At 37.8% G+C, this 26,358-nt stretch overlaps 1 protein-coding gene across 17 annotated transcripts in view; it reads right to left on the bottom strand.

Moving 5' to 3' along the window:
* Positions 1-26,358, bottom strand: part of PEX5L (peroxisomal biogenesis factor 5 like) — a 238,399-nt gene that overhangs the window by 68,660 nt on the left and 143,381 nt on the right. For 10 of the 17 annotated variants that reach the window (XM_037839987.1, XM_037839993.1, XM_037840031.1 and 7 more), the window contains 4 exons: positions 23,432-23,543; positions 15,231-15,425; positions 10,604-10,730; positions 9,164-9,260 (listed from right to left, as the gene is read on the bottom strand). In XM_037839987.1, the coding sequence (XP_037695915.1) occupies positions 9,164-9,260; positions 10,604-10,730; positions 15,231-15,425; positions 23,432-23,543 (531 nt within the window). The remainder of the gene's footprint in view (positions 1-9,163; positions 9,261-10,603; positions 10,731-15,230; positions 15,426-23,431; positions 23,544-26,358) is intronic. The other 7 variants (XM_037839963.1, XM_037839940.1, XM_037839925.1 and 4 more) reach the window with 3 other exon arrangements.

The raw sequence follows: 26,358 nt of genomic DNA, 5'->3' as shown, positions 1-26,358 counted from the left end.
CACTTGAGTTTTCCTTTTGGCTCTCTTTCTTAACTCCATCCTTGTCTGGGTCAGTTCTGATGATAGGAGAAAAAAAGGAAAAAAGAAAGAAGTCCCCTTTTCAAAGCCAATCCAGCCCCCCAATTCGTCAGGCAAGAAGTGGAGTTGGTACCTGGTTCTTTGTGCCCCTTTTGTTGGGACACAGCCATTTTCCAGTATTCTGGGCTCAGTCAATTCCAGAAGCCTCTTTATTTATTTATTTATGTTTTGTTTTCCCATCAGCCCCACCTCCTCTCTGCTGGGAGAAACTTCTGCGTTTCTTTCCTGCTTGCTCCAGGTTTATCTGTGCTCATAGCTTGTATTCAGTAGCCCAAATTTGTTAATTAAAACCACAACTGGAGCTTGATTGAGCAACATTCCTTTGCTCCCAGCACAGACTGCTTCTTTTTCCCATTGGGAAATGTTCCAACTTGCCTGCTGTGCCAGTGGGGGAGGGTTGCCAGCTCTGCAGTTTGGGGAGCTTTACTTGCAGTTCTATGCTGTGATCTCAGCCATTCCACCCATTCCAGACTCGTGTACAATGTTGTCTGGTCACAGAAGTCCCCCTAAATTTGTTCCATATTATTTACTCATTGTTCCTGGCCATTTGCTAGTTCTAGGGACTAACTAAATTCCACACCTCCCTATGCCACCATCTTTCCCTGCCTCCAGCTCCATTTTTTTTAAGGTGATGATTTTGAAGCACAGAGAGCTTAATTACCTTGCCCAAAGCCACACAGCTAGTAGATGGCAGGGCCAGTACTTCAGGGGCTACTGTCTTTACACCACACGATACTGCCCCTCATGGGACACTGTGCTCAACTGGTCATTTTAGGGAGATGAAAAACACAGAAAAGCTGTTCCTAGTGTATGCATGGGTGAGGGAGACAACCAAGAAGCCCTCAAGAATATTGTGGGCTGAAAACAATAATGAAGTAATTATTATGACCACTACTAAGTATAAACAAGTATGCTGTAAACGTTGGTGTATAGATATCTCTTTGGTCCCTGCTTTAAATTCTTTTGGGTATATATTTGGGTTTGCTTTTAATCACCAGAACAATAAAAGGAAAAGAAAGCAAAGGTTAATACAAGACATAGTTGTTTCTAAGTGGAAAAACAAGGCCCCCAAATGTCTGCCACCTCACCATCTATCACCACGTCTGTGCCCAGTCACCTATGCCGCCCTCACAGTGGCTCTGTAGCATTCTCTGCAGAGATTATCTAACTCTGCAACCTTCTTGCCATCAGAGTTTATAGCAGAGTGTTATCTCCCATTGTATAATTTTCTGAGTGCTTTATCTTACGCGCATGGGTTTTCAATAAGAACTCAACAAACTGCAAAGGAGAACAGCTTCTTAATCACCTGCTGGGCAGTGACTGAGGTATATGGTAGCCCTTGTTAAAGAAAAATATATCCCAAACCTCAAAGAAGGAAAGTGGCAATTGCTTGATTTCTTGATATCACATTACAATATTTTCTAATAAATCTTCTTGACCCTTGCATTTGTTTCTTAGGGCTGCTATAACATATGTCCACAAACTGGGTGGTTAAAATGACAGAAATTTATTCTTTCATGGATCTGGAGTCTAGAAGTCCAAAGCCACGGTTCTGGGGAGGCCATGCTCCCTCCAAGGGCTCTAGCGGAGAATCCATTCCTTGTCCCCGCTGGTTCCAGGTGTTCCTTGGCTTGGGGCAACATCATTCCAATCTCTGCCTCTTCATCTCCTCTCTCAAAACTTCCCTGCCTCTCTCTTATAAGGATACATATGACAGCACTTAGGGCCTACCCAGGTAATCCAGGATCATTTCCTCTTTATAGATCCTTAACTTAATTACATCTTTTGCCATATAAGGTAATATTCACAGATTCCAGGGATAGGATGTAGACATATTTTTTTTGGGGGGGGGGCTCCCATTCAGCTCACTACAACCCTCATCTCAAAATATTTGATTTAACAAACATAAAGGTGCAGATGGTTTGCAACCTTTTAAGATTGCTCAGTAGTTAGGATGTTATAGCCTGGTAGAGAAGTTAACCCCATGGTCGTATGATCTCATTGTCTTGCAGCAAGTTAACCAATCTTGTATCTAACTTGGCAAACTTATTCCAGCATTTCTTTCCCAACCGACTATATACATTTCTGTTCCTCAATGCTTTAACTCTTTTATCTTCCTGCTGGTTTTCTCACTAATTAAATGAACACATTTTAAAAATGTGGACACATGGAGAAATATAAACTTTGTGCATTTATTCAGAGATGGCATGGATGAGCCATGCATGGCATTAGGAAAAGAAAAGAGAAGAAAGCGCTAATATTTTTTGTTCCAAGGCACCTCCTTTTACTGCAGGCACTTTTCACCAGTGAAATAAGACCTGCCTTTGCTGTGAAGCCTGACCTAACAAGACTCGGTTACCGTCAGTGTCTTCCCCTGCATCAATGTTTGAATCACAGATGCAAAGGTCACCAAATACCAGGAAGAAGAGGCAAAGTCTCTCTCTCAGGATTCTAGGCTAACAGTTCATATTCTCTTTACCATTTAAAGCAGCAAGTGCAAATAGAATCTTACCATGCAAATGAAATTTTATTTTGATAGGACAATTACTATTTAGATAAGTGTTATTTTCCACATTGTTAGAAAGGTCTTAGGTTATTACTAAGGCAAGTGCTATCTACCTCACATTTTAAAACAGTTTATTTTGCCCAAGGAAGCATAAGATAAATGCCATAGGTAAATACTGAATGTAAATAGAGGCAGTTTTCAAGCTGAGATTAGTATGCAACTAAAATTCTGAAACTCTTCAGCATCTCAATACTGTGTCCAGACATGCTGGACCAGGCTTCCTTTCACTGCAACTTTTTAAAAAAACATCTAATTATATTCTGGACAAAAACTGTAACATGGAAAACATATATAAGTAATGTTTGTAAACTGCTGCGATTGCTTAGTACTTAACCAGAAGTATGTAGGTAAAGCAATTACACCCATGAGCTTGCATTGCAGTTGTTTTGGGAACACAATGTCTGCATCATTTGTTCTTAAATTTTAGCCTTGTTTGTTAAAACAAATTGCTGTTTCAAACTTTAGGTTTCTTAAAACAGATTGCTGGGCCACATGCCAAGGTTTCTGATTCAGTAGGTCTAAGTTGGGTGAAGCCCCCAATCGCCATTTCTAACGAGTTCCCAGGTGATGCTGATTTGCTGTCTAGGGACACACTATGAGATGCTCTAGAGACTGACACTATATGTATGTAGGTCGATGCTGGAATTCAAAAATATACTCTAGAGTGGGCATTTTTTGTTTATGTGAACGATTTTGAAAAATGTTCCACAACTACAGCAACCCCCGGAAGTGCCTTGGCTTAAAACATGGCATTTTAATTGGCTTAAGCTAATTGGTGTTTGGGGTATTACACTCTCCAAAGAAGAAAGCTCTCAGTTCCCCCAGCTGTTGATTGCTGTAAATGATAAGCACTAGGTGAAGGGACAGAAGAAATAATTTAATAAAAGAACTCCTTTAAAAGAATATTGTGTCTTATTCTCTTTATTCAAAATTATGATTTCGATCAGAGTTATGATTTGAATGGTACTGTATTTGTGGCTGTGGTAATTCTAGCAAATTTTATTGGCTAGCCATGATGACGGTCGTTTATAGCTTGTAATAAGTTTACCTTCACACTAGTGCTAGAGATCTCCCACCAAAACACATTTAAAAAGCAAAATGTCATTTCAAAATAAATTGAAAGGGAAAATTTCTACTCAACTGTAGAAAAGAACAACATAACACGTTGCAGACTGTGGGCAGCAGTACAAGGCCATTCAAAGCACAAGTTCTGAGGTCAGATTGCCTGGGGCCAAATCCTGGTTTACCATTTCCTACTAGTTGGTGACCTTGGACAAGCTACTTAATCTCTGTAATCCTCAGTAGTCTCATCTGCAAAGTGTATGTGCACTTACAGAGTAGATATAAGAATTGAATACAATCATTCATGTAAACACACAAAAAATGCTCAGTACATCGTTAAATGCTCAAGAAAATTAGGCTTTTATTATATCATCTTTCTAGTTAGTGTTTACCAGGTGTGACTTTAGAAAAGAAAAGTAATTCATTAAAAAAAAGTCTGCTTAGAGCACTTTTGTTTTGCTAAATAAAAATAATTGGATTCTTAGACTAGAATAGAATTTAACACTTGCCTCATTGAGATGCTCAGGACTTTTTTCTTAATCAGTCAAGAGGCATTTATCATTGAAGGCACTCAAAAAGCTGTCCTGTATGTGTCAAAAGCAAATTGCTGGAGCTTTGTGCAAGGCGTGGCTGCATATGGTTCCCTTTTCCATCCAACTATGAAATTCTGCATTGCAGAACATCTAGGCAAATAAGTGCTGATTTTGAAAAAAGATGGATAGTTCTATTATCAGACATAAAAATATTATTGAAAGTAACTTTAAAAATGATCAAAAAATTTTTCTATTTTTTCTGCCCTTGAATTAACCATCAAGTACTACAACCAAATTGTTAAATTTGATATGCCTTGCTGTTTCCCCTTTTTGTTACAATCCCCTTATTTTTTTCATTTCAACAAATGTGTGTTGAATACCTGCTATATGCAAATTTTCTCGTGTGCTGAAAATGAGCTTTAACCAACCTTCTTTCCTTTCTCCCTCCCTCCCTTTCTCCCTCCCTCCTTCTTTTCCTCTCCCCTGCCTGCACTCCTGTCTTCTTGCCTTCCTTCTTTCGTTACTCATTTCTAGCTTTCCTTCCTCCCTTCCTCACTGAGAGCTCAAAATGTGTGGCCAAAGGGGAAAAGGGATGTTGATGTGGTCCCTGTGCTCTCCTCCAAAAAGTAAAACTACTATCATCTATAGCATATATCTAATTGTTTCTGTTAAACATAAGGATCCTTGATACTTCTTATAATCTGTCATTTAAAAAAAATTCTTCACTGCTTCACATATGGCTTTACAGATAGTAGACATTCAATCACATTTATTGAATTAAAATAGAATGAAATCAGAGCCATCAATACTTTTAAACATAAGAAGTTGAGAATGAATTTGGGAGGGGGAGACATAAAATTATTTATGGCCTCAGATCAGACAACAATCCTCATGCTTACACAATGTCTGGAAGAAAGCAATACACACTCTTTAAAATTACTTGGTTCATATTCACCCTATAAAGGTAATAATTGGGGCTTGTTATGAGAAGGAAAGTTGACGGTTCGTGAATTATCTCTAAGAATAAGTATGACATGGCTCATACAAGGTGGTATGTGGTTAAAAGCAAGGGCTTTAGAAGCTGATGAATGTGATTTGCATGCTGGCTCCTCTCCTCCTTAGCTGCAGCATCTGGGACAATTACTTCCAGTCTCGAAGATGCGTTATTTTCCATTTGTGAAATGGGGATAATATGAGCTAACAAAGTTGTTACAAACATTTAAAAGAATACATAAGAGTATAATCTCATATTACACACATGCAGTGGGTGTGTAATAAACAACAGCTATCAACATGCAGTTCCTTTTACATTAGTCATTTAAAAATTTAGAAAACATATCTGCACTTACGTCTTAAAGTTGAAATTGTTCTGAGCTGTGGTACTTGTGTGCTCCAGTGTTCCAACCTGATGGACTTATGATCATGTGAAAGGAAGCACTTGCTGTACCAAAGGCAGCAAAGTCAGTGAGTTGCACGGTGGTGAGTGTTTTGGAGAGCCTGGCTGCTGCATGTGCTCGCTCAGGCCCTCTCAGATTTGCAAGGGCCTGACAGGCAGCTCCTCTTCCAGCATCCAAACTTGAAAAGGAAATTCTGGAACCACTATTTTCCAGCAGAGACTTGATTCTTTTCCTGTTGCCGCACCAGTCACTATCTGAACCCATTTATGGAAGAAGCTTATTTTCTGTGCTTTTCTTCAGTTCTTCAAATATTTTCTAATTTTTTGGATTGTATATTTTTTTTAAATAGTTAACTCCAGAGAATGTTAGTTACACAATTTGTACAGGTGCCAAGAAACCTTATTCTTAAATATATAAATATAACTTATTATAACTTCCTGCCACTCTGATTTAGCCAATATTCAAACACTATTTGAAAGAGACTTGACTAGGTTTTTCCTTTTCCCCATCTTGAAAAGAGAATGAACTAACGTAAGAATTGTCTACATTGTGAGTTTCCCATCTCTTTTTGATTCTGAAGTAAGACTTTGAAACAAGGCTTGCAAACAGCTCTTTAAATATAGAGTCATTGCCTATGATGATTTATGTCGGCTTGAAAGAGAAGAAACCAGTTTCTTGATTTTCCTGTGAACAATCTGGGGAAATACTGGGGTAGTAGCAAATTTGGTGAGCTAAAATTATTTATTTGAATGGTTCACAAGTCAGTTTTAGGTGGAATTTTTATACCACCTTAATCAGAATTTTACCTTATTTACATAAAGAGATCAGATATTTAAGAGCAGTATGTGTATAACAGGAAAAATACCTTTTGTCTTTATTACAAATAATTAATCAGTCTGTTCTCTTTTCCTCCATTTGAGTGACTTGGTATTTCAGATGTATTACATCCTAAATTAATGGATTTTTTTCTAATTTGAGCCATAGGCTGCAACTAAAACCAGGAGATTAGTTTAGGCAAATGTTGATGAGTAAACATGCAGTGTTTTTTTTTGTTTTGTTGTTGGTGTTTTTTTTTAATATTAAGGAATTATTTTAAATAACATGCAGTGTTTTTTTTAAAAAATGGTTTATTTTAGGGTTAAATTCTTTACAAATAGTTGGTAACCTTCTAAAAAGATTCACTAAGATTCATGTAGACATAGAACTCTCACAACTCCTTTTTAGACTATATTTTGGCGGACAATATTGGGAATCTCATAGATATTTCCCAAAGCGCATTTTGTTGGCTTAAAGTGAGACACACCAGTGACTAAGTGACAGGGCAGTGTGGTGGATGAAATCAGACAACCAGCAGTAGAGTAGCGGTCACTGGAATAAAAAGATAAACTCACTGTGGGTCTTCAGGCAACCAAGGGCTCCAGCTGATTCTATGCCCTCAGGCTCAGTGTAGAATAACTCACCTGTGTGAAGTCTCACCCTGCTGCTCAAGCAAGTTTTATGGCTACCTTAAATTGTTCCAAGTATTCCAGTTCATGAATCAGTACTGATAACTTCACCTAAGTCTAAATCTCCAAGACATGTATCAAGCAATGTTTCTCTAAAAAAATGCTATAAATTTGATTTTTTTAAAAAGATACATTTAGAACGAACAAAAAGGAAGAAAATACACTTTCGTGCTATGTTTACAATTCATTAAGCTTCACAGAATTATGTGTTCAGGAAGTTAGTTGGCTTGTTTTCCAACAGAGCTCTGGGAGCAGCAAAGTACCCCCTCTCTTGTGGAGGATGAGGTGTATGTGGGGGTGCTATTGGTGACCAAAAATGCTTTCTGGAGGCCTTCCATTTCCTCAACATTTCCTCACTGCCTATGTTCTCCTTTTCTCTGTTATTTACTAATTGTGGATCAATAGGCAAGTTCCTTAATCTCTCTGTGCCTTAGTTTCCCCATCTATAAAAGGGGGTAATAAGTGAATTTATCTGATAGAGCTATTTGTCAGGATCAAACAAGCTAGTATACATTAGAAGCTTTTGTCACAACACTTCATAATATTTGCTAGTATCATAATTACATATTGTTTTAGTTTGCTAAAGCTGCCAAAATTCAATATACCAGGAATGGACTGGCTTTTTCAAGGGTGATTTAGGAGTTTGCAAATTTACAGTTCTAAGGCCATGAAAATGTCCAAATTAAGGCATCAAGAGGAGGATATCTTCTTTGAGGAAAGGCTGAATGCATCTTGGAGTCCTCTGTCACATGCGAAGGCAAATGATGACACCTGCTGTCCCTTCTCTTCTAGGTTCTGGTTTCAAAATGGCTCTCCCTCTCCAGTAAGTCTCTGGGCATTTCTCTCTTAGCTTCTCCGAGCTCTCTGAGTTTCATCTGTTTTTTATCCTCTCATAGAGGACTCCCGCAAGGGGACTAGGAACCACCTTTAATAGGCTGGGTCATATCTCCATGGAATCAACCTAGTCAAAAGGTCCCACCAACAATACGTCTGCCCCTCCAAGAATGGATTAAAGGAACATGGCCTTTTCTGGGGTACATAACAGTTCCGAACCAGCACATCCTTTATCTCACTTCAGACAATATATTTATCCTTTTAGTTTCAATGTAAACTATTTTAAACTCAATTTTTAATAGTAAATTCAAGAAAATGTGTCTTGCTCACTTCATTCCACTTATTTTCCTTAAAAACTTAGTGTCTCTTCAACCTGACTGCAAGCTCGCTGAGTGCATGAATGTGGACACATACTTCATAAGATATCGTCATGTTCAAATGAATGAAAATATTAAAACTGACTTCAGACCTTCTTAGGACAGTCTTAATCAAATGAGATAACTAGTTATTGACAAGCCAGTTATACTGGAGTCGAGGGTCAAGTAGTGGAAAGACAGAGTTGGGCTCACATCCTACTTCTACCATCACCAGTGGTTAACTGGCTATCCCAGGACAAGGTATTTGACATTGCTGAGATTCTTTAAAGTGTCTCTAAAAAGTGAGGGTAATAATTCATAGGGTTATTTCAGTGTTACAGATATTACATATGAAAAGCACTTCCAAACAGTAGCTCTTACTATCATTACTACTAATATTATCATTATATATTCATTAGCATCAAATTTATTCTAATGTGACAGTCAGGATCCTGATTTGTAGTGCCTTGTTCCACGGGGCATAGATGTGAATGAATGCTCAAGATGTAATTTCCTCTTCTTTGTGTTCTGTTATATAAATAGTGCTAATACTGGAGTAGAACAGATTTTGTATTGCAAAATAATGGAACAGTAAATGGTAGAATAAGAAAAAAGTGCTAAGTACACAGTGAATTCATTAACACATTTTCCAGCCAAATGTATATATACCATTAGTTATTTTAAGCACTGAGACAGATACTGAGTGAGAAAGCACATGAAATACAAAATACACAAAAAATAGTTCAAACCTTTTGAGCAAATTCAAATAAAATATTTATGATATATATTATCTTTTAAAAAGATGAACTCATTGAAGACTTGGTTTCGTTACCTGTGCTGGAGCCACTAATTCTAATTCTGAAGCCGATTCAGAGTTGAGGGCGCCTTTCCCACCACTCAGTTCTGGCTGAGATCGATGTTCTGAAGACCTATAAGGGATGCATTAAGTAAATTAATGTACATCGAGAAACAAATTCAGCTAGAAACCCAGCTGAGGAACCTGATAAATTTGGATCTTTAGAAGCCATGGTAACCAATTCTCATCAAAATTTCAATGAAAAAGTTAAGCTTTATATATTCCCATTATAATGATCATTATCAGCATTTGTTAAGTGACTTCCATATGCTAGGTGTATTGTCTCTGATCCATTTAGCATTCACTTCAATTATGTGCAAAAAATAAAGACAGTAATGTTTTTGTTACAGAGAGTTCTGCTTTATTAAATAAACATTGCATTTTTTAGGGATATTTTTCACAAGGTATTTCAGGTATGATTTCACCTTTATATAGAAAGTGAAATGTCATATTAAATGGAAATGTGCAAGGGGCATCAGGATACCGAAACATGCTGCCATTTAGGAAGCTATAAAAACACAGATGGCCAGATTTTCTCATGGGCATCCATGGGTTATTCTTGACAGTTGCAATATCTAACAGTGGATGATTAAGAAAACCAGAAAACATTATGTGGGTATGGTGGTATGGAGTTATATACCCCAGAAAAACATGTTAGTCTTAATCAATTCCTGTGAATGTGAACTCCTGAAAAACAGGACCTTTTGATGAGGTTACTTCAGTTAAGGTGTGGCCCAACTGAATTAGGATGGGTCTTAATCCTATTACTGAAGATCTTATAGAGAAGGCCACAAAGAGAGCAGCTACAAGGAGCAGCCAGATGCTGGAAGTCTACAGAATCCAGAGGAGAAAGGAGACAGCATCCATCATGTACATTGTTATGTGACAGAAAAGGAAAAGACTAAGGATTACTGGCAGCCAACCCCAGAGTCTTTGGGGAGAAAGCATCGCTTTATTGATGCTTTGATTTGGACCTCTCCTAGCCTCAAAACCATGAGCCAATAAATTTCTGATGTTAAGCCAACCTATTGTATGGAATTTGTTCTGGAAGTTAGGAATCTAAAACACTGGGTAACCAGAAATATTTAAGCATCATCTTTGTGATAGCATATTGAATATACTTACATACACAAATACACATATGCACATATTTTGATTGATCAGCTCAGTTACACATTCAGAATATCACCAACAAATGTTGAATCATGAACACACCCCAAATATTTATTGGCTGAATTTTTGACAATTCAGACGAAATAATTTAGAGTTTGTAGAAGCCACAGTAATTAACATTAATATATAAGGGTCTACATATAAGACCAAGTATGTGGATTGACTTAACTCATTGGCTATTTCAGTATATTAGAGTCAGAGTCGACTCATAAATGACTATTTTCTGATATCCAAATATCTTACCATAAGAGTTCTTTTGATCCAGTTCTAGATGAGCATGACTTTCTTTCTGCCATTGGATGCCCCTTGCTACTTCGGTCTCCATGAAACTTAACATCATCCCATTTTTCCAGTTGTGTTTGAATGTCTACTAAGGAGAGAGGAAGGCAGCAGGAGAGGGACAGGGGTAGAGCATGAGGTACAGAGTGAAAAAGGGAGATTGATTAAGATTGTGTTGTCTTATACAACTGAACTTAAATGAATTGAAAAAAAATTATCCCTCCTTCCTTGTGCCTGTGCAATTATTCAAAAGAATCGTAACTTCATGAAATCACCGAAACTGTCTTCAATTTAGCACATTCCAAATTATGAGGACTCCAACCCTGAAATATCCTTCCAGAGAACTTGAGAAGCTATAGGATAATATGACAATCTGACAGCAAGTTTTCCTTGAAGATGAGATGCAATATCTAATTCATTTTATTTCTCCTGTAGGACTTAATGAAGTACCTGACACATAGCAGATGCTCCATAAATGTGTGTGGATACAAAATGGATTTAATCCCTTTTCTGAAAATGGCATACAATATTTCTTTTATTTTGTGGACAGTGATACATTTTAAATACTCTCTGTGCCTCATTGGCCCTCCCTGAGAAATGTTTGTATATTTCGGTGGTAAATCCACATGTGGAATTATTTTTTAAGAGCTGTCAGGCTTCCCATGGAGTATTTTATAAGGTCCTTTGCTAATTAATACTTCAATATAAATTAGGCAATTGATAATCCTATCCTCCCTGGTCCTCGAACTTTTTTTCCACTGTACAAGACAATCTTGTACATTGAAGTCCTCAATAAAGCCCAGGAATGGAGAAGGACAAGGGTGAACAATACCAGCCTGTAGAATTTTTAGACACCTGGCCTAGGCCCCTGTCCCATGCAAAGCACCACCCCTGAATAGCTTTTCTTTTGATGATCATTGCTTTTGACTGAATGACTGAATAAACATGATCTGGAGTATTGCTTGACCTCATGGAGAAATTCAAGCATTTGTCTTCAAGGTTTATCTCTTCCTAAATTCCAATAAAGTGGGCAGTGGCAGGAAAGAAAGGCACAGAGAACAAAGTTGGGAGAGGGGCCATCTCTTTGGAAGAGAATTTTGATGGTCCTATTTCGGTGGCTTCAAGTATTGATTTTTGTCTTATTTTACAGTAGATAGGCTACAATCTTGTTTATTAAGGCAAACTGTCATTTTCCAGGGGTCATACCCTAAAGTGGTGGGACTGTGCAACATTTTTCTCATGCTTTTCTGAAGAATGATGTTCTCAGACCCCCAGACCAGCCTTTTCAAAGTGTCTGACATTTAACAAAACATGTGCAGCTAAAATAAAAATAAGACCTATCAAGATAAATTTTGCAGTTGAAGCAATCAAGTTGCTTTTACCTGAATTTATTTCAAGAGCTATTTGCATTCTGAATCCTGTGTGAACCCACAAGATCAGGAGAAGAACCAATATAGAGAGTCGACCATATCAGCCTCAGCTACAGCATGCCTCGAGAAAGAAACTCTGTTTAAAGAGATGAGCCTCACTGGGAAAAGGGAAAAGGAGGTGGGAAGAAGCTGAAACACTTTTCACAGCTTTTACATAGACCACTTAATTTTTCACCAAAGGGAAATAGAAGAATCATGGGAATAGGGAGAAGGAAGACAATAGAGAAAGCCGAGAGAATGTTATGGGGCCTGATTCTTAGAGAAAAGAACATGGGTTTTCTCTTATTAGCAGGTGTGTGAATGTGAATAAACCACTTAAACAACCTTGTTTCAGATTTTTCATTTATAAAAAGTGTTTCCCTAAAGAGACAGGCCTCAAAGAGGGATATGGTAGGAGAGAGGGGATCCTGTGTGTGCAGCTAATTCAGACAGTGGGTTGTTTCTCTTCCCTTTTTCTGACAGTCTATCCCGGGATGATCTCATTTGCCCCCATAGCTGCAATATTCATTCAGAGGCTACTGATTCCGAATCTCTGTTCTGCTCAACTCTCTTTCCGGAGTTCCAGACTTACATATTTGACAGTCTATTGGATATCTCCACAGAGAAGCCCCACAGGTCCCTCAATATTTTCCTCTGAATTCCTTCTTCCCCCCTTTCCCTCTATTTTTCCTCTATTGCAGACCTTGGCACATTTACACATCTCCCTCTCTTGCATAAATACATTCATTGGGTCCCCAGGTCCTGTTCTTGTATTTTTTTTAATCTGTCTCCCCTTCTCCAGCCCCTCCGTCACTATCTTGGGTGTCTGTATTAGTCTCTCTACTTCCATTTCATTCTCCATTTATCTGCGGAGTAGGATTTTTCTAACCTGAGAATCTGTTTGTCATTCTGCATAAATCCCTTCAATACTCTCTTTCTTTCTCCCCTGGTCAACCCACTAAAAAAATCTTAAGAGCATGGCACTCAAGCACTCCCATTATCTGACCCCTGGTGACTCTCTGTCTTATTTCTCACAACTCTATCAGCCTTGAATACTATGGTAATACTTGTATTTACTTGAAAAGACTTCTCTTTGTATTTATCTATTTGCATATGAATGTCTTTCTCCTCTGCACCAGGAATGCCCAGTACTGTCCCCTCAACCCCTCTCCTGATCATCCTTTCGTTTGGAGAATTCCTACTCATCCCTCAAGACCTGATTCACATAACACCTCCCATGTGACTCTCCAACCCCCAGGCTGGGTCAGGGTTTCTGTGAGTGCCTTCCTTTATTGCAGCATATAGAATATATTTTATTATAATCATTTAAACATTTTCCTGCCTCCCCACTAGACTCATGGAGGGCAGAGAATTCACATTATTTTCCTTTATGTTCCCAGCACAACAGCACGAACCTGGAACACAGTAGGTACTTAGGGCAATGTTTACCAAACAAATACATTAATCTTTGTTTAGTGTAACATGTTATGTTCATGTTATGTAACATGAACATAACAACATGCTAAGTGATTTCACATACATATCTCCATGTTGTCTTCATGACGACCTATGGATGTTATTAATATGCTCATTTTACGTATGTATGCACACACACGCACACACTAGATAATCACAATCAGGAGAGATACATTGTTCCCCTTAGCTCTCTGAAATACCTAAGGCCTTCCTTTCTGCTGAGAAAAGACAACTTGTTTCTGACTGGTACCATTCACCTAGAAAGGCTTAAGCTCTCCTTTCTCAATAGAATGTAGAGCATAGTGGATAAAAGCATGGCCTTTGAAGTCAGCTAGAGTTAGGTTCAAATCCCAGATCTACCACTGTGGTGGTCTGGAGTTATGTACCCCCAAAAACATGTTCTTAATCTTAACCCATTCCTGTGGATGTGAACCTTTTGATGAGGTTACTTCAGTTAAGCTGTGACCCAACTGAATCAGGATGGGTCTTAATCCTATTACTAGAGGCCTTACAGAGAAGGCCACACAGAGAGAAGCCACACGGAGCAGCAAGAAGCTAACAGTCAATGGCCTGGAAGAGAAAGGAGAAGACACCACCATGTGCATTGCCATGTGACAAAAAAGCCAAAGAATGCCAGCCAGTCAGAAGATACTGACCCTGGGAAGAAGCAAGCCTTTTAGCCTCTGAAACTGTGAACTAACAAATTCCTGTTGTTAAGCCAACCCATTGTATGGCATTTGTTTTAGCAGCTGGGAAACTGAAACAACCACTTACTAACTGTGAGCTCTTGGGCAAGTTGCTTGAATTTTCAAAACCTAGTTCCTCACTTATTTCAGAGTTGTTATGTAGGATTTAATGAGATAATATATGTAAATCACGTAGCACAGTCCCTGGATATTGTAAGCCATTAATAAATGTAGCTATTGTCATTGTATTGGATGTCTCCCCAAGCATGCAACATGCTGCCGTTTAGTGTTGCTGTCTCTGGACCTTGTATTCTTTACTAATATACCTCTCTCCTAGTAGACTGAATGCTCCTAGAGGCAAGGTCAACAACTTATTTTTATTTGTACGTCCAGTGCCTAGCATGGTGCCTGGCACCTAACAAGAACTCAATACATGTGGGTTGAATAAATGAATTAATCAACACCAGTGCGATTGCCAATTTTATGTGTCAACTTGGCTAGGCTATGGTGTCTAGTTGCTTGATCAAATACTAGCCTAGATGTTGCTGTGAAGGTTTTTTTGTAATTGTGATTAACATCTACAATCAGATGCCTTCAAGTAAGGGCGATTACCCTTGATAGTATGGGTGGGCCTCATCCAATTGGTTGAAGGCCTTAAGAGCAAAAATTGGAGGTTTCCTGGAGAAGAAATTCTGGTCCAAGACTACAACATAAGCTTCTCTCTTAGTTTACAGCTACCGGCATGCTCTACAGATTTCAGACTTGCCAGCCCCAACAACTACATGAGCCAATTCCTTAAAAGAAATGTAAAATAAATCTCCATATATATATATATATGTAAAGATATCTATCTATCTATCTATCTTCTGGAGGACCCTTCCTGATTTAACCAGTTACTCAAAGTTGAGTTTCTCAACTGCTACTCTACTCAAGCACTGAAGAACCTGTGCCCTACTCAGTTTTCTATATGGAATTTATCTTTTCTTAATGCAGCAGAAAACAAAAGCTATATTGCCTTACCTAAATCTAAGGATGAAGTCTCAGGAACTCTGAGAGGCTGGCCTCTCTGCTCAGCATCTGCACTGATGAGGTCAGATCCATCGGCCTTTTTTTTGAGGGATGAGGTTTTCGATGAGGCCTCCAACTTCTTGGCTTTGGTTTGGGTTTGAGAGACTGGTTCACTCAGGTCCAGGAGATCTAAGCCTGTGGTCAATACTATCAAAGATGGAAGAGGTTAAGATAAGCCCATCTACTGCTCTGAAATAACTTTTTTTAAAAATAGGTTCCAGCTGGGTACAGAAAAAGATTTTGCATTTGTAGGATAGTTTAGAAGTACCAAATCAAATTAAATTTGCTTACTATTGATTACAAAGACAGTCTGTATTTAGACTGGAATGTTTGTTTGATGTTCTCCTTCACCAGGCATGGTACAAACCAGTGATGCAGGACTTAGACCAGCCTCACCAGTGATGAAGCTTTGATGAAATTAAAATGATAAAACTGAATCAGCATTCAGGTACTACTTATTTTATTGCTCTGCTTTATTTATAGAGAACATTTATTTTAGATTGCAGTTTTTCCAGAGAGGAGATATACCTATAAAACAGGTATGAGAAAGAGTAGGTGAAGTTTCTGAACGTCTCTCTGTTTCAACTTCAAACTTCTATAGTATATAGCGTATAAAAGAATTCTGTGAATCATCTTTTTAGTTAATTAAATAGTTCAATCAGGAAATGGCATGCTGCTTGGGCTCACCCTAGAGAGGGATTTTATAATCCCAGTTGATGAATAGGTGCACATGGCCATGCCTTGGCTGCTTAGAATGCAAATTTAAGTTTCAATGTAACAAACCATAAAACTGATCAACTTTTATTTCCTAGCAGGTTGATTACATTGTATTAAATACTGTAATGAAGGAAGAAATAATCCGTTCAATTGCAAACCAGGCAAAGGAGAATTAAAAAGGGAAGCTTTGTAACTTGGCAATTCGTCTTTCTTTTAGCAGTGCTTGTAACAAGTGTTTGACTAGTGTTTGAATCAGAAACTTCAGATTTGTGGGTTTCTCCAGCCCTATCTCTCTATCAGCCAGAGATGTTTTCACCAGCCCCAGCACCAGAGAGAAGCTGCCTACTGAACTGAGCTAGTGGCTCCGTGGCCTAGGATCTCTTTAACCTAACCAGCTGAGGAAGGCCACTGAGGTGACAGAGAAAGTCCCTGTGTTAGCCATCCCTTAAAAGTCTCTGACAACAAGGACTCCACCATTTCTCTTCTGTGGAACTTCCAGCTTTTCCTCTGGGAGGAGGATTAGATTTTTGTCAATCTCTCAATACTCTATCATCCCTTGAACTCAAGGCAAGAAGATCAGGGTTGGGTGAACTCACAACCAAGTTTCTTTAGTACTCTCTTATCTTCATGAGCATTCCTGTGGGGACCTTAGAATAGTATGACAAACTTTACTCTTAAAAATTGTGTTTTCTGATTTCAATTACAAATCACAGTGCTCAGATGTTGGGTGGTGAAATGGAAAAAGCATAGCTTCAGAGTCAAACAGACCTGGCTCTACCTTGCTCAGCTATGTGACTTGGAGAAAGTTTCTTGATCTGGGTTTCAGTTTCCTCATCTGAAAAATGGGGGAATTACTAGTCTGTCTTTTAGGTATAATATGAGGCTTAAATTATATATGTAAAGTGTCAGACATACTATAGGTACCCAATAAAGGTTATTTTCATTTGTAGGAGCCAATTTGCAAGGCTTTCCTTTCCTTTCCTTTCTGTTGATCTCCTATTTTCCCTGTTCCTTTCTATTTCAGGCAAGAATGAGATCCATACACCAACAGAATGGAAAACGCCACTGGGAACAAAACTGAGGATGAAACAAAGGTACTGGTTCTACAGAGGATCCTATGAAGTAAATTTATCATAAAATGGCCTGAAAGTGTCAGCTTATCTCATCTGAGTCTTCCTGAGGAGCTGGGAGCCACTTTCCAAAGCTTAGATGCTCTAAGATATGAGGAGTGCCTTGTGGTTAGGAAGTACTTCAATGTGGGGGAGAAGAACTGGCTTTCAGAGCTAAGCTGCCTGCCTTTATGTCTAAAACTCAAGGATGGCAGGCAGCCAAGATTAGCTAGGATGCCACAAACTTCATATCCATTGGACATTTAAACAGAAATTTCCAGGCCACGGTTACTTTGGCAGGGATTCTAGGCCCAATGTGATTTCCTTATAAAAGAAGGAAGGAAGTCAATGTCAGTCTCTGGAATGCCATATATGCTCTTTTTTTAATTGCACAACTAGGAATTAGTCACTTAGTCCTAGACTTCTTTGAGCAGCAAATTATATAGTAATAGTCTACTTGTACATAGGAAGCACATTTGTTACAGAATAATAACTGGTGAGTATTAATTTAATTCTATATCTGCTGCTCACCATTCAGAAAAAAATGAATTACTAAAAAGAGTGAATTTCAAATTCAAACATTCTTTTCCCCTCCAAAGTGTCCTTGGTATTTCCTGTGTTCATTCTGAGCTCTCTGTCTCTTTGTTCTTTTCCCAGCAAAAGTGAAACAAATGCTCTGCACATAAAAGCCTTGTTTGCTGCCCAGTTGATGAAAGGGGTAGCTTGGAGGTCAAAGGGCAAACTTTGAAGCTGAGCGAGTCCCTGCCCCCACCACAATTTCAAAAGCATAGCAGGTTGGGTACAGCCTTTCACTCTCTGGAAGACAAATAGCATGTGTGTGTGTCTCCTTTAGTTTAGACTTAAAACTAAGGGTCTCCCTACTCTATGTGGGCTTCAAAGTTAGCATGCCATGGCTGATCTTAATCCAATTTTAAAGATTCCCTTAGATACATGAAGCTTTGGGGTCCACTGTCTATGTGTTTAAATTAAGAACACAAAGGATAACCACTCTTGAAGTGGATGTGAAAATGTGCATGTGCATCTGTGTGTGTGTACCCAATAAAATATCTTCTTGGAATAAAATTATTTTCCTGTTTTCTATGTGGACCACATGTTTCCATTTAACTTCATTGGCTGTGTGGTTCCACTGACCAAAGGAAGTCATTCCCTTCACTTCCATCTGCTTCTTCAGTGTGATTTCCTAGCTTGGTAACTTCTGAACTGGCCGATATTTTCCCAGTCATCCAATGCAGCACTTTGTCCTGTCTTCCTCACTTTAGTTCAGCTAGCTAACCCATTTTGGTGTCTTGATGTTTCCTAGCCATTGTGCATAAAGCAAGGCAGCACAGGACAATGGTTAAGACTGCCTGGGGTCAAATCCATGTGCTAGCTATGTAACTTTGGGCAAGCCACTTAATCTCTTTGAGTTTTAGTACCTGCCTAAGTGATAAAACTCTAACTCTACTTCATAGAGTAAAATGCTTAGATAGTTCTAGGAACATAGTAATAATTCAAAGAAATATTTATTACTATCAGGAGACTACTGAAAACATTTATGCTTGAAGCAGATTCTAGACAGATGAGGTTGGAAATGATTACAAAAACTACTTATTGAGCATACAAAATACGGTGAGTGCTTATGAACATTTTCTTGCTTAATCCTCATAAAATCCTGTAAAACAGGTATTCTGAGTTTACATATGAGAAAACTGAGGCTTGGAGATGTTAAGTAACTTGTCCAAAATGGCACAGGTGGTGTGGTAGACAGAATAATGGCCCTCTAAATATGTCTATTTCCTAATCTCTGGAACCTGTGAATATGATGCCTTACATGGCAAAAGATTTTGCAGATGTGATTGAGTTAAGGATCTTGAGGTGGAGAGATTATACTACATTATATTGGTAGGCCCAATATTATAAGGTTCCTTAAAAGAGGGAGGCTGGAAGGTCAATTAGAGAAGATTGAGGATGGAAGCAAAAGTTAGAGATAGAGAGAAAGAGAGAGAAAGAGAGATTTGAAGATGCTCTGTTGCTGGCTTTGAAGATGGAGGAGGAGGCCACAAGCCAAGAAAAGCAGGTGGCCTCTAGAAGCTAGAAAAGGCAAACAAACAGACTTTCTCCTGCAACCACTGGAAGGAATTTAGCCCTACTAACACCTTGAGCGTAGGAATTCTGACTTCCAGAACTGTAAAATGATACATTAGTGTTGTCTGAAACCACGAAGTTTGTGGTAATTTGTTACAGCAGTGATAGGGAGCTACTGCCGCTGGCTTGTCAGTGTCTGCACTGGGAATCCAATGCAGGCCTTATCACTCCAAAGCCTTGTTCTTCACTGCTCCTCTCTGGACTTTCTGAACCTGAACCAGTGTGCTGACTCTATTGATATGGCTTTCTAATCTTTTATGTAGCATTTCATTCTTGGAAGACAGAACATTACTTCAATATCTGATTCCATTTACCTCAAGGACACCTGATTGAAGAGTACAACCTATTAAACTGGAAGGCTTCCACAGGGCACAAAAACTATTTATTTTGGGCCCTGGGAGCTGGGGCTGTGTAAAAGAGTTAGAATAAAATAGCATCTATAACGGAGCCCTGTTTTGATACCTTGATGGTAAATGTGAAGCTATTACCACCACTATAGTGTAATGAGTTCAGATTTTTACTGAATTTCTCCAGAGGAAGGGATCTACATGGAGTGATCAGCAAGAACAGATCATGGAGTCACCCTAACTGGTGTAGTCAATGATGTGGTACAAGGAGCTGATGGGCCCTCTCTTCTGCTTTGTAAGGCATTGTGGCATTCTAGAAAACACAGTACGTATTTTCTTGTATAGTGGCTACAAAGTAAAGTCCTTTAGGCAGGATTTTGCCAGTGATGTCAAATAGACTTAATGGACTCAAATACTTTAATCAACTTTTACCTTTTTTCTGGACTAGGTAATTAAAGCTACAGCCCAAATTCAGAGACATTTTTAAGTCTTTTCTTAAGAGATATGCCATTGGTCTAGTAGCTATTTGGGCTTCAAGAAATTGTATTTTGTAAATATTACACTAATTTTCCAGTTAAGATATTTTATTAGGTGGCTGTGGCAGGATTGTGAACTTGCCAAAAGTAGCTCTTCCCCTAAATATATAGTTTTTTCAAGGGGTGAGATTATATATTTTTTAAACTATGCAAAATATCTCCTCTATTGTCATTCTTCACCTAATGGCTCAAGTTTATGGAGAAAATACATGTAAACCAAAGATGCCTTGTTTTTCTTGCTCTTTGGAAAAGTATGCCCTATGTTATGATACCTATTAGATGTTGTTGAGAGATTACAGAACAAAAAGTTATTTGTTGGAATTCTTATAGTAATTACTTGTAATTACGCAATTGAGATCTTAAAATACCAATTGCTGAGTTACTTTCAGTGCATTTGATATGCATCTGTGTGTAATATACATTTATTTGCCATCTTAAAATCAGGGATAATAGCAATTATTTTAGCTTAGATATCATCTAGCGATACAATTTGAGAGGGCCAAAGGAATTAGCAGTCCACCTGGATTGAAGACAAATTAAAGAGAATTTAGGATGTTACTGACAAAAAATGAAAAATATCATTATTTGGTAAACAAAAAATGAAAGTCATCATTATTGTATGATAAGAAAGTAAGTAATAACATAGAAACAAGAAATAAAAAGGATACACTGAAAGACTTTAGGAAAAAATCCATTATTTAAAACGTTTATGAAGCAGAATATTAATATGTTCTTTTAGGGTTAATAGAGAAAAAAATATATGATTTGATTGACCTTTCGAAAAGATAAATGATAAATGATTTCCTATATTGTTTATTTGGTATTGATTTAAATATGAAGTATGTTCCTTTGGGATTTTAAAAATGATAATATTTATAACTTGAGATATACTTTTTTTTTTTTTTTTTTTAAATTCAGTTTTATTGAGAATAGAAAAACCTGCTATCAAACAAGAATCCTTCTTCAGGATAAAAATCTGTGTGATCCAGATGCACTGGATGCAGATACTAAGAAAAGAAAAGCCCACCTTGGTCTCAGAACACCATTTAACCAGACCCCTTACTTCAGAGGACAATGCTTTAGTTTCTGGGATCGCAAGAAATTGCGCATTCTTTTGATTTTTTTAACTCCAGTATTTCACAGGTCTGTCTTTTACTAAGTTAGAAGCCTCCAAATTTTATGTTGCTCTCTCAGGGTGGGCCCTTCCTAAGTGACTTAGTTTTGGCATCAGCGAGAAGTGAAATGTACAGAGGGTTCTGGAAGCAAGATCTGAGGAACTTTATTCTTTGTGCTGCTGCTTAGAACAGCAGGGACTTCTCAGTGCATCCCATTCTCGTGGATTCCACCAGAATCCCAATTTGCTGGCAATTAGAGAAACAAGGCCCCTCTGTATTTTTCTGGGGGTAGCTCTCTGGTTTTGGAGGGATGAGATCCAGTTTCAGAGGTCAGAAGGATGACTCTGACATGATGGCATTGTTTGATTTCCTGCCTAAAATGCACTGTGGGAAGTTCAACTATGTATCCCAGAAAAAAAACAAAACAACAACAACAAAAAATGTTCTTAATCCATTCCTGTGGGTTTGAACCCATCCTAAATAGGATCTTTTGAAAATGGTATTTTTAGTTAAGATGTGGCCAGCTGAAATGGGTTGGGCTTTAATCTGGATTCCTGGAATCCTTTATAAATGGAATGAAATTCAGACAGAGAGAAAAAGCCATGGGAAGAGCAAGACGCTGGAAGTCAGTGGAATCTGGAAGAGAAAGGAGAGGACATCTCCATATGACAGAAAATCCAAGGACCAAGCATCTCCAGCAGCCAGCCCCAGAAAGCCACAGTCTTCAGGGAAAAAAAATCACCTTGCTGACACCTTGATTTTGGACTTCTAGCCTCAAACTGTGAGCCAATAAATTCCCGTTGTCTAAGCCAACCCATTTTATCATATTTGTGATCACAGACAGGAAACTAAGACATATACCAAGTACAATTTTATTTGCTTGATTACTCAAAGTGACAGCTAAACTTAGAAAATGATTACTTTGATGTGATATAAAAAAATTAGTGCATCTGAAAAGGGAAGTGCTGAGAATACTGTTTTTCATCTGATAGCTAATGGTAATGGTAACACCATTCAGAGCTTACACCTTGCTAAGCACTTATACAGAGTGCTTCATTTAATCTTCCCAAGTGAACTTTGAAGTTCAGATCTCATATTATTGGATAGGTGAGCAAACAGAGGCTTAAGTAGAGCCCTGTGCAAGGACACACAGCTGCTGAGTGGCAGAGCTGGGGTTTGAACTCACCAAGTTTGACCCCAGAGCCCATAGAGTACAGTCTCACAAAAAAAATGCCTCTATCTCCCATTAAACTCTTGCCGTTTTTGGCAGTTTTGCAAAATAACAATTTCCTTCTTCTGCAAATTTGTTCACTTGCTCAGAAGTCTAATAAAAACATGTAAGCTGACAGCAAGCTGAAGCCATGATGGGAAAATGGAAAGAGTTTAACAAGACAGTAAATTATCATCTTTTTCCACTAACTTCTGTCCTGCATATCCAATGGAACTTCTGTTCTTTGATTCAGAACATCCCTTTTGCATTCTTATTTGAACAACATACCTTTCAATGTGAATGTACTGAATGAAATCAATGCAGAAAAGCTGTCATTGATAGAAATCAATGCAGAAAAGCTGCTGCTAACAAGAGCTCCCTGCATTTCCTCGCTCGATGAACACTTACAGAGTATCCAATCGTGCCAGATCCTGTGCAGATGATGGTTTACTGTTCTAGTTTTTAATTCCAGAAGGTAAAATAAATTGTTGTAAGAGGGAGCAAGTAACACATGTATATGACAAACGAAACTGGCTTTAAAATTGTCTAAGGCTCTAGGGCATTTTCATTGCTATTTCAATCCATGTGAAGAAACTGCCCACATTTTTATTTTATTGGACTTTTGTCATGTAAATTTTTTCCAGAAATAATTTGGACATCATCCAGAACTTGAAAAACCTCACTCTGAAATAAATGCTTTTGTTTTAAAGACTCCTAATGTGATGTGACTTGAGGTGTAAATACGAAAATCTGCATAGAAAAATGATTCATTGCTAAATTGGGTTGGTCATATACATTGCAGTTTCTTAAATAATGAAAGTGATTTATTTATTTACCTTGAGTAGTGTATTTTGTAAAGTTTCATTTGGTTGCAAACATTGTTTCCCACTTACAATGCATTATGGAAAGAAAATGAGGATCTTAATTTAGTTAAAATTAGCTCTACTTGAGGAAGAGTTAAAAGTAACATTTACCCGCTGTGTTGGATGTTACTGGCCTTGCTGTTGCCTCTGATTTCGTTTCACAGAGAAAGTCATCGATGGAGGGACTCAGGAGGGGTCTGCTTTCTTGTTGCTCATTCACCAGCTGAGAAAAAACGAACACAGGTGTCAAAGGACTTTGTTGAATTTTGCAAAGTCAGATGAATTAAAATGCAGCCTTGCAACAAAATGAGAATAGCAAGCCTACCAAAAAAGTAATTAAGTAAATAAATAAAGGTGTGGGTGCAAGAAAGAAAAAAATACCAAGGAGTGGGGAAGGAGCCTTTTAGCACTGTCAACATATTTTTGATGCAGCCAACTTCAATTTTAAAGCTCAAGCCTTTTATGCCCTTTGAGAATAGTTTTTGCCTTGTTTTCTCTAATTTCAATCTGTAGTGAGTGACACCTATTGGGACATAGTTGCTAAGGGCCAGTCCCACTCCACTTGGACAAAAACTCCTAGTGAGACCTGGAGCAGTGGCTTTTGACTCTGAGCTGTCATGTTCTGGTTAGAACTGTTCAGTCAGGATTTGTGTGGTGAGTAAATGCACGCACACGCATCCATGTGTTGGATAAACACCGTCTTTTTCTCCCTCTCTTAAAAACCTCATGGCACCTACAGGCACACACCTTCATATTTCCTTGGAATACTTTCGTAGTGCATAACAAATATTATTTTGGGAGAGTACAAAAGATTGTCACATTAACTGTAAAGGTATCCAGTAGACATGCTTGTGAAATCTACATGTAAAAGAAATTTCTGTAAATTCAATCACATTTTCCCATTGGTTTGGTCTCTAATTTCAGAAATCTTTTAGCTTGATTTTTTAGTTGGCCTCTAGTTATCAGTGGCAGTCGACTATTTACTTAATCTTCCCACAGTTTGAATCCAAATCTGTTCAAAATCCGTTTCTTTGGTTAAGGGGAAAAATACACTTAGGCTACACAAGCTGTTAATCCCTAAATTAACTCTTAGTTTTTGGGGATTTTTATATTGGTCTTTCTTAAATTGGGTGCAGTCATTTAGTTTTCTACTTTACCTTACAAGAAAAAGATTTTTTAATACTTATTTGTAAGGCTGTATTTTAGGAGACACAGAAAATGACAAATGTAGTGCTTTGGAGTATTACCAAATCCAAATATTTTGTAAGACCTCTATTCACTTTCACTTCATTATTTTTTTGGCACCGTTTCAGTGGTATTATAGCTTAGAGCTTATAGAAAATGGCAAGGGATATACATAATGGTAAACAAGGGAAGAAAAAATGCAATTTTATTATTTCTAAAAGAGCAGTATGGAAGCATTTAGTGGTCATTTGGGGACTGGAAACTAAGAGGAACATTTAATACTTTGACATATTCAAGCTATTATCTAAATGTGGATAAATCTAAGATCTCCACTAGAGTTTAAATTTTTGACACAGTTGGCAATTTGATTTTCATGCATATTAATTTGTGGATATTAGTAAGGCTTTGAAAATACCCTTTTTCTTTTAATATTCAAGTTACAGTGATAGATATTTCTTCAATTATAAGTTTTAGTGTCTACTTTGTGCACATATTTGCAAATTTCTCTAGGAATCAAATTATCCATGGTCTGTTTTTGTCGTAACCTTTCTTAGGATGACCTTTTAATCAGGAATAGAATTCTGAGTCCCTTTGCATTTTGTTTTCTGAATTCTTACATTCTTGTGTATTGCCCATCCTATTTATGTTGAAACATTTTGAATGTTGAGAGACTATGAACTTCCCATGTTTCTAGGATAAAACGTATTTGAATTTTTGTGGATGCCATGGTCTATTGGAGTCTTTAGGAGTGATTTATAGTATTTTCTGGCATAAGAGTCTATTTTATTATCTGGAAATGTAGTTGAAAACACTGGTACAGAATATGATATACTAAAAAATGAAGAAATGGTTCAACATCACTGATTCTGTGAGCTATTCTGAAAAAGGCAAATACTATATAAATGGTGTTTAGTGCTCCAGAATCTGTGTTTCATTTATAGTGAGTTCATACACAAACTGTGCATATGAAACAGTTGCCAAAAGACTGTATATTAATGTATCTTTCCTAGTAGAACTTGTCCATTTAACCCTATGTGTTTAGATGTTTTGATCCCATCTAGTGTGACATCACCATTGTGACATGGTCCTAACTTTGCAAGCAATGCTCACCTCCAGGCTGTGTCATTCTCAGCACTGTTGGTAAGACCTGAACTCTGCTGTGCTGTACACATTCACCAAGGATGACAGTCACCATCAAATATGGCACCAGACTATACTGGTTGAAGGTACTGTTAATACCCTGCATTTACAGAGGGATGCAGTCTCATTACCGGCCTCTGGCTCTAGGTCTTACTGGCCCATTGGCTGAGGTGTATATAAAGACCAAACACAATCAATGTAACTGTGACTTTAAAAATGAATATGTATGTATGATGTCATGGCTATCTCCTTTGATAGCCAAGACTTTGAGAAATTTCAGCTGTTATATAAAGATAAGTACAAACTACATTACATGAAAATCCCTTTGTAATCTTTATTTTGGATACAATTAAATTCCTTTAAAAAAAAAAGGACTAATAATCTGTTCCTAAATCATAACTCTGTGAATAAATACATGGGTAGAATTACATATTGTTGCGGAAGACCAGTTCCCAGGGTTTTAGATTTCAGGAAAAACTTTTAGTTATAAGCCCTGAAAAACTACAATCTAAACTGGATAAAAGAATTTTACAAAGTCAGACCTTTGTCCACATAAATGTCTAAATAGAAAAACAATGGAAAAGGCACAATTAATTGAGAGGGCTTGTCCTTCTAGGCAAGTCTGCTTTATCAAAGCTAATAAAATGTTTTGGGGAGTATCACTCTTCATTCAAATTTCAGACTTATTTTCTGGAGAAGCACCTCTAAGCAGT

Source organism: Choloepus didactylus, chromosome 1 (assembly GCF_015220235.1).
Source record: "Choloepus didactylus isolate mChoDid1 chromosome 1, mChoDid1.pri, whole genome shotgun sequence".
Lineage (NCBI taxonomy): Eukaryota > Metazoa > Chordata > Mammalia > Pilosa > Megalonychidae > Choloepus > Choloepus didactylus.
The sequence above is the reverse complement of the archived record's forward strand: the minus strand, read 5'-3'. Positions and strand labels throughout refer to the sequence as shown.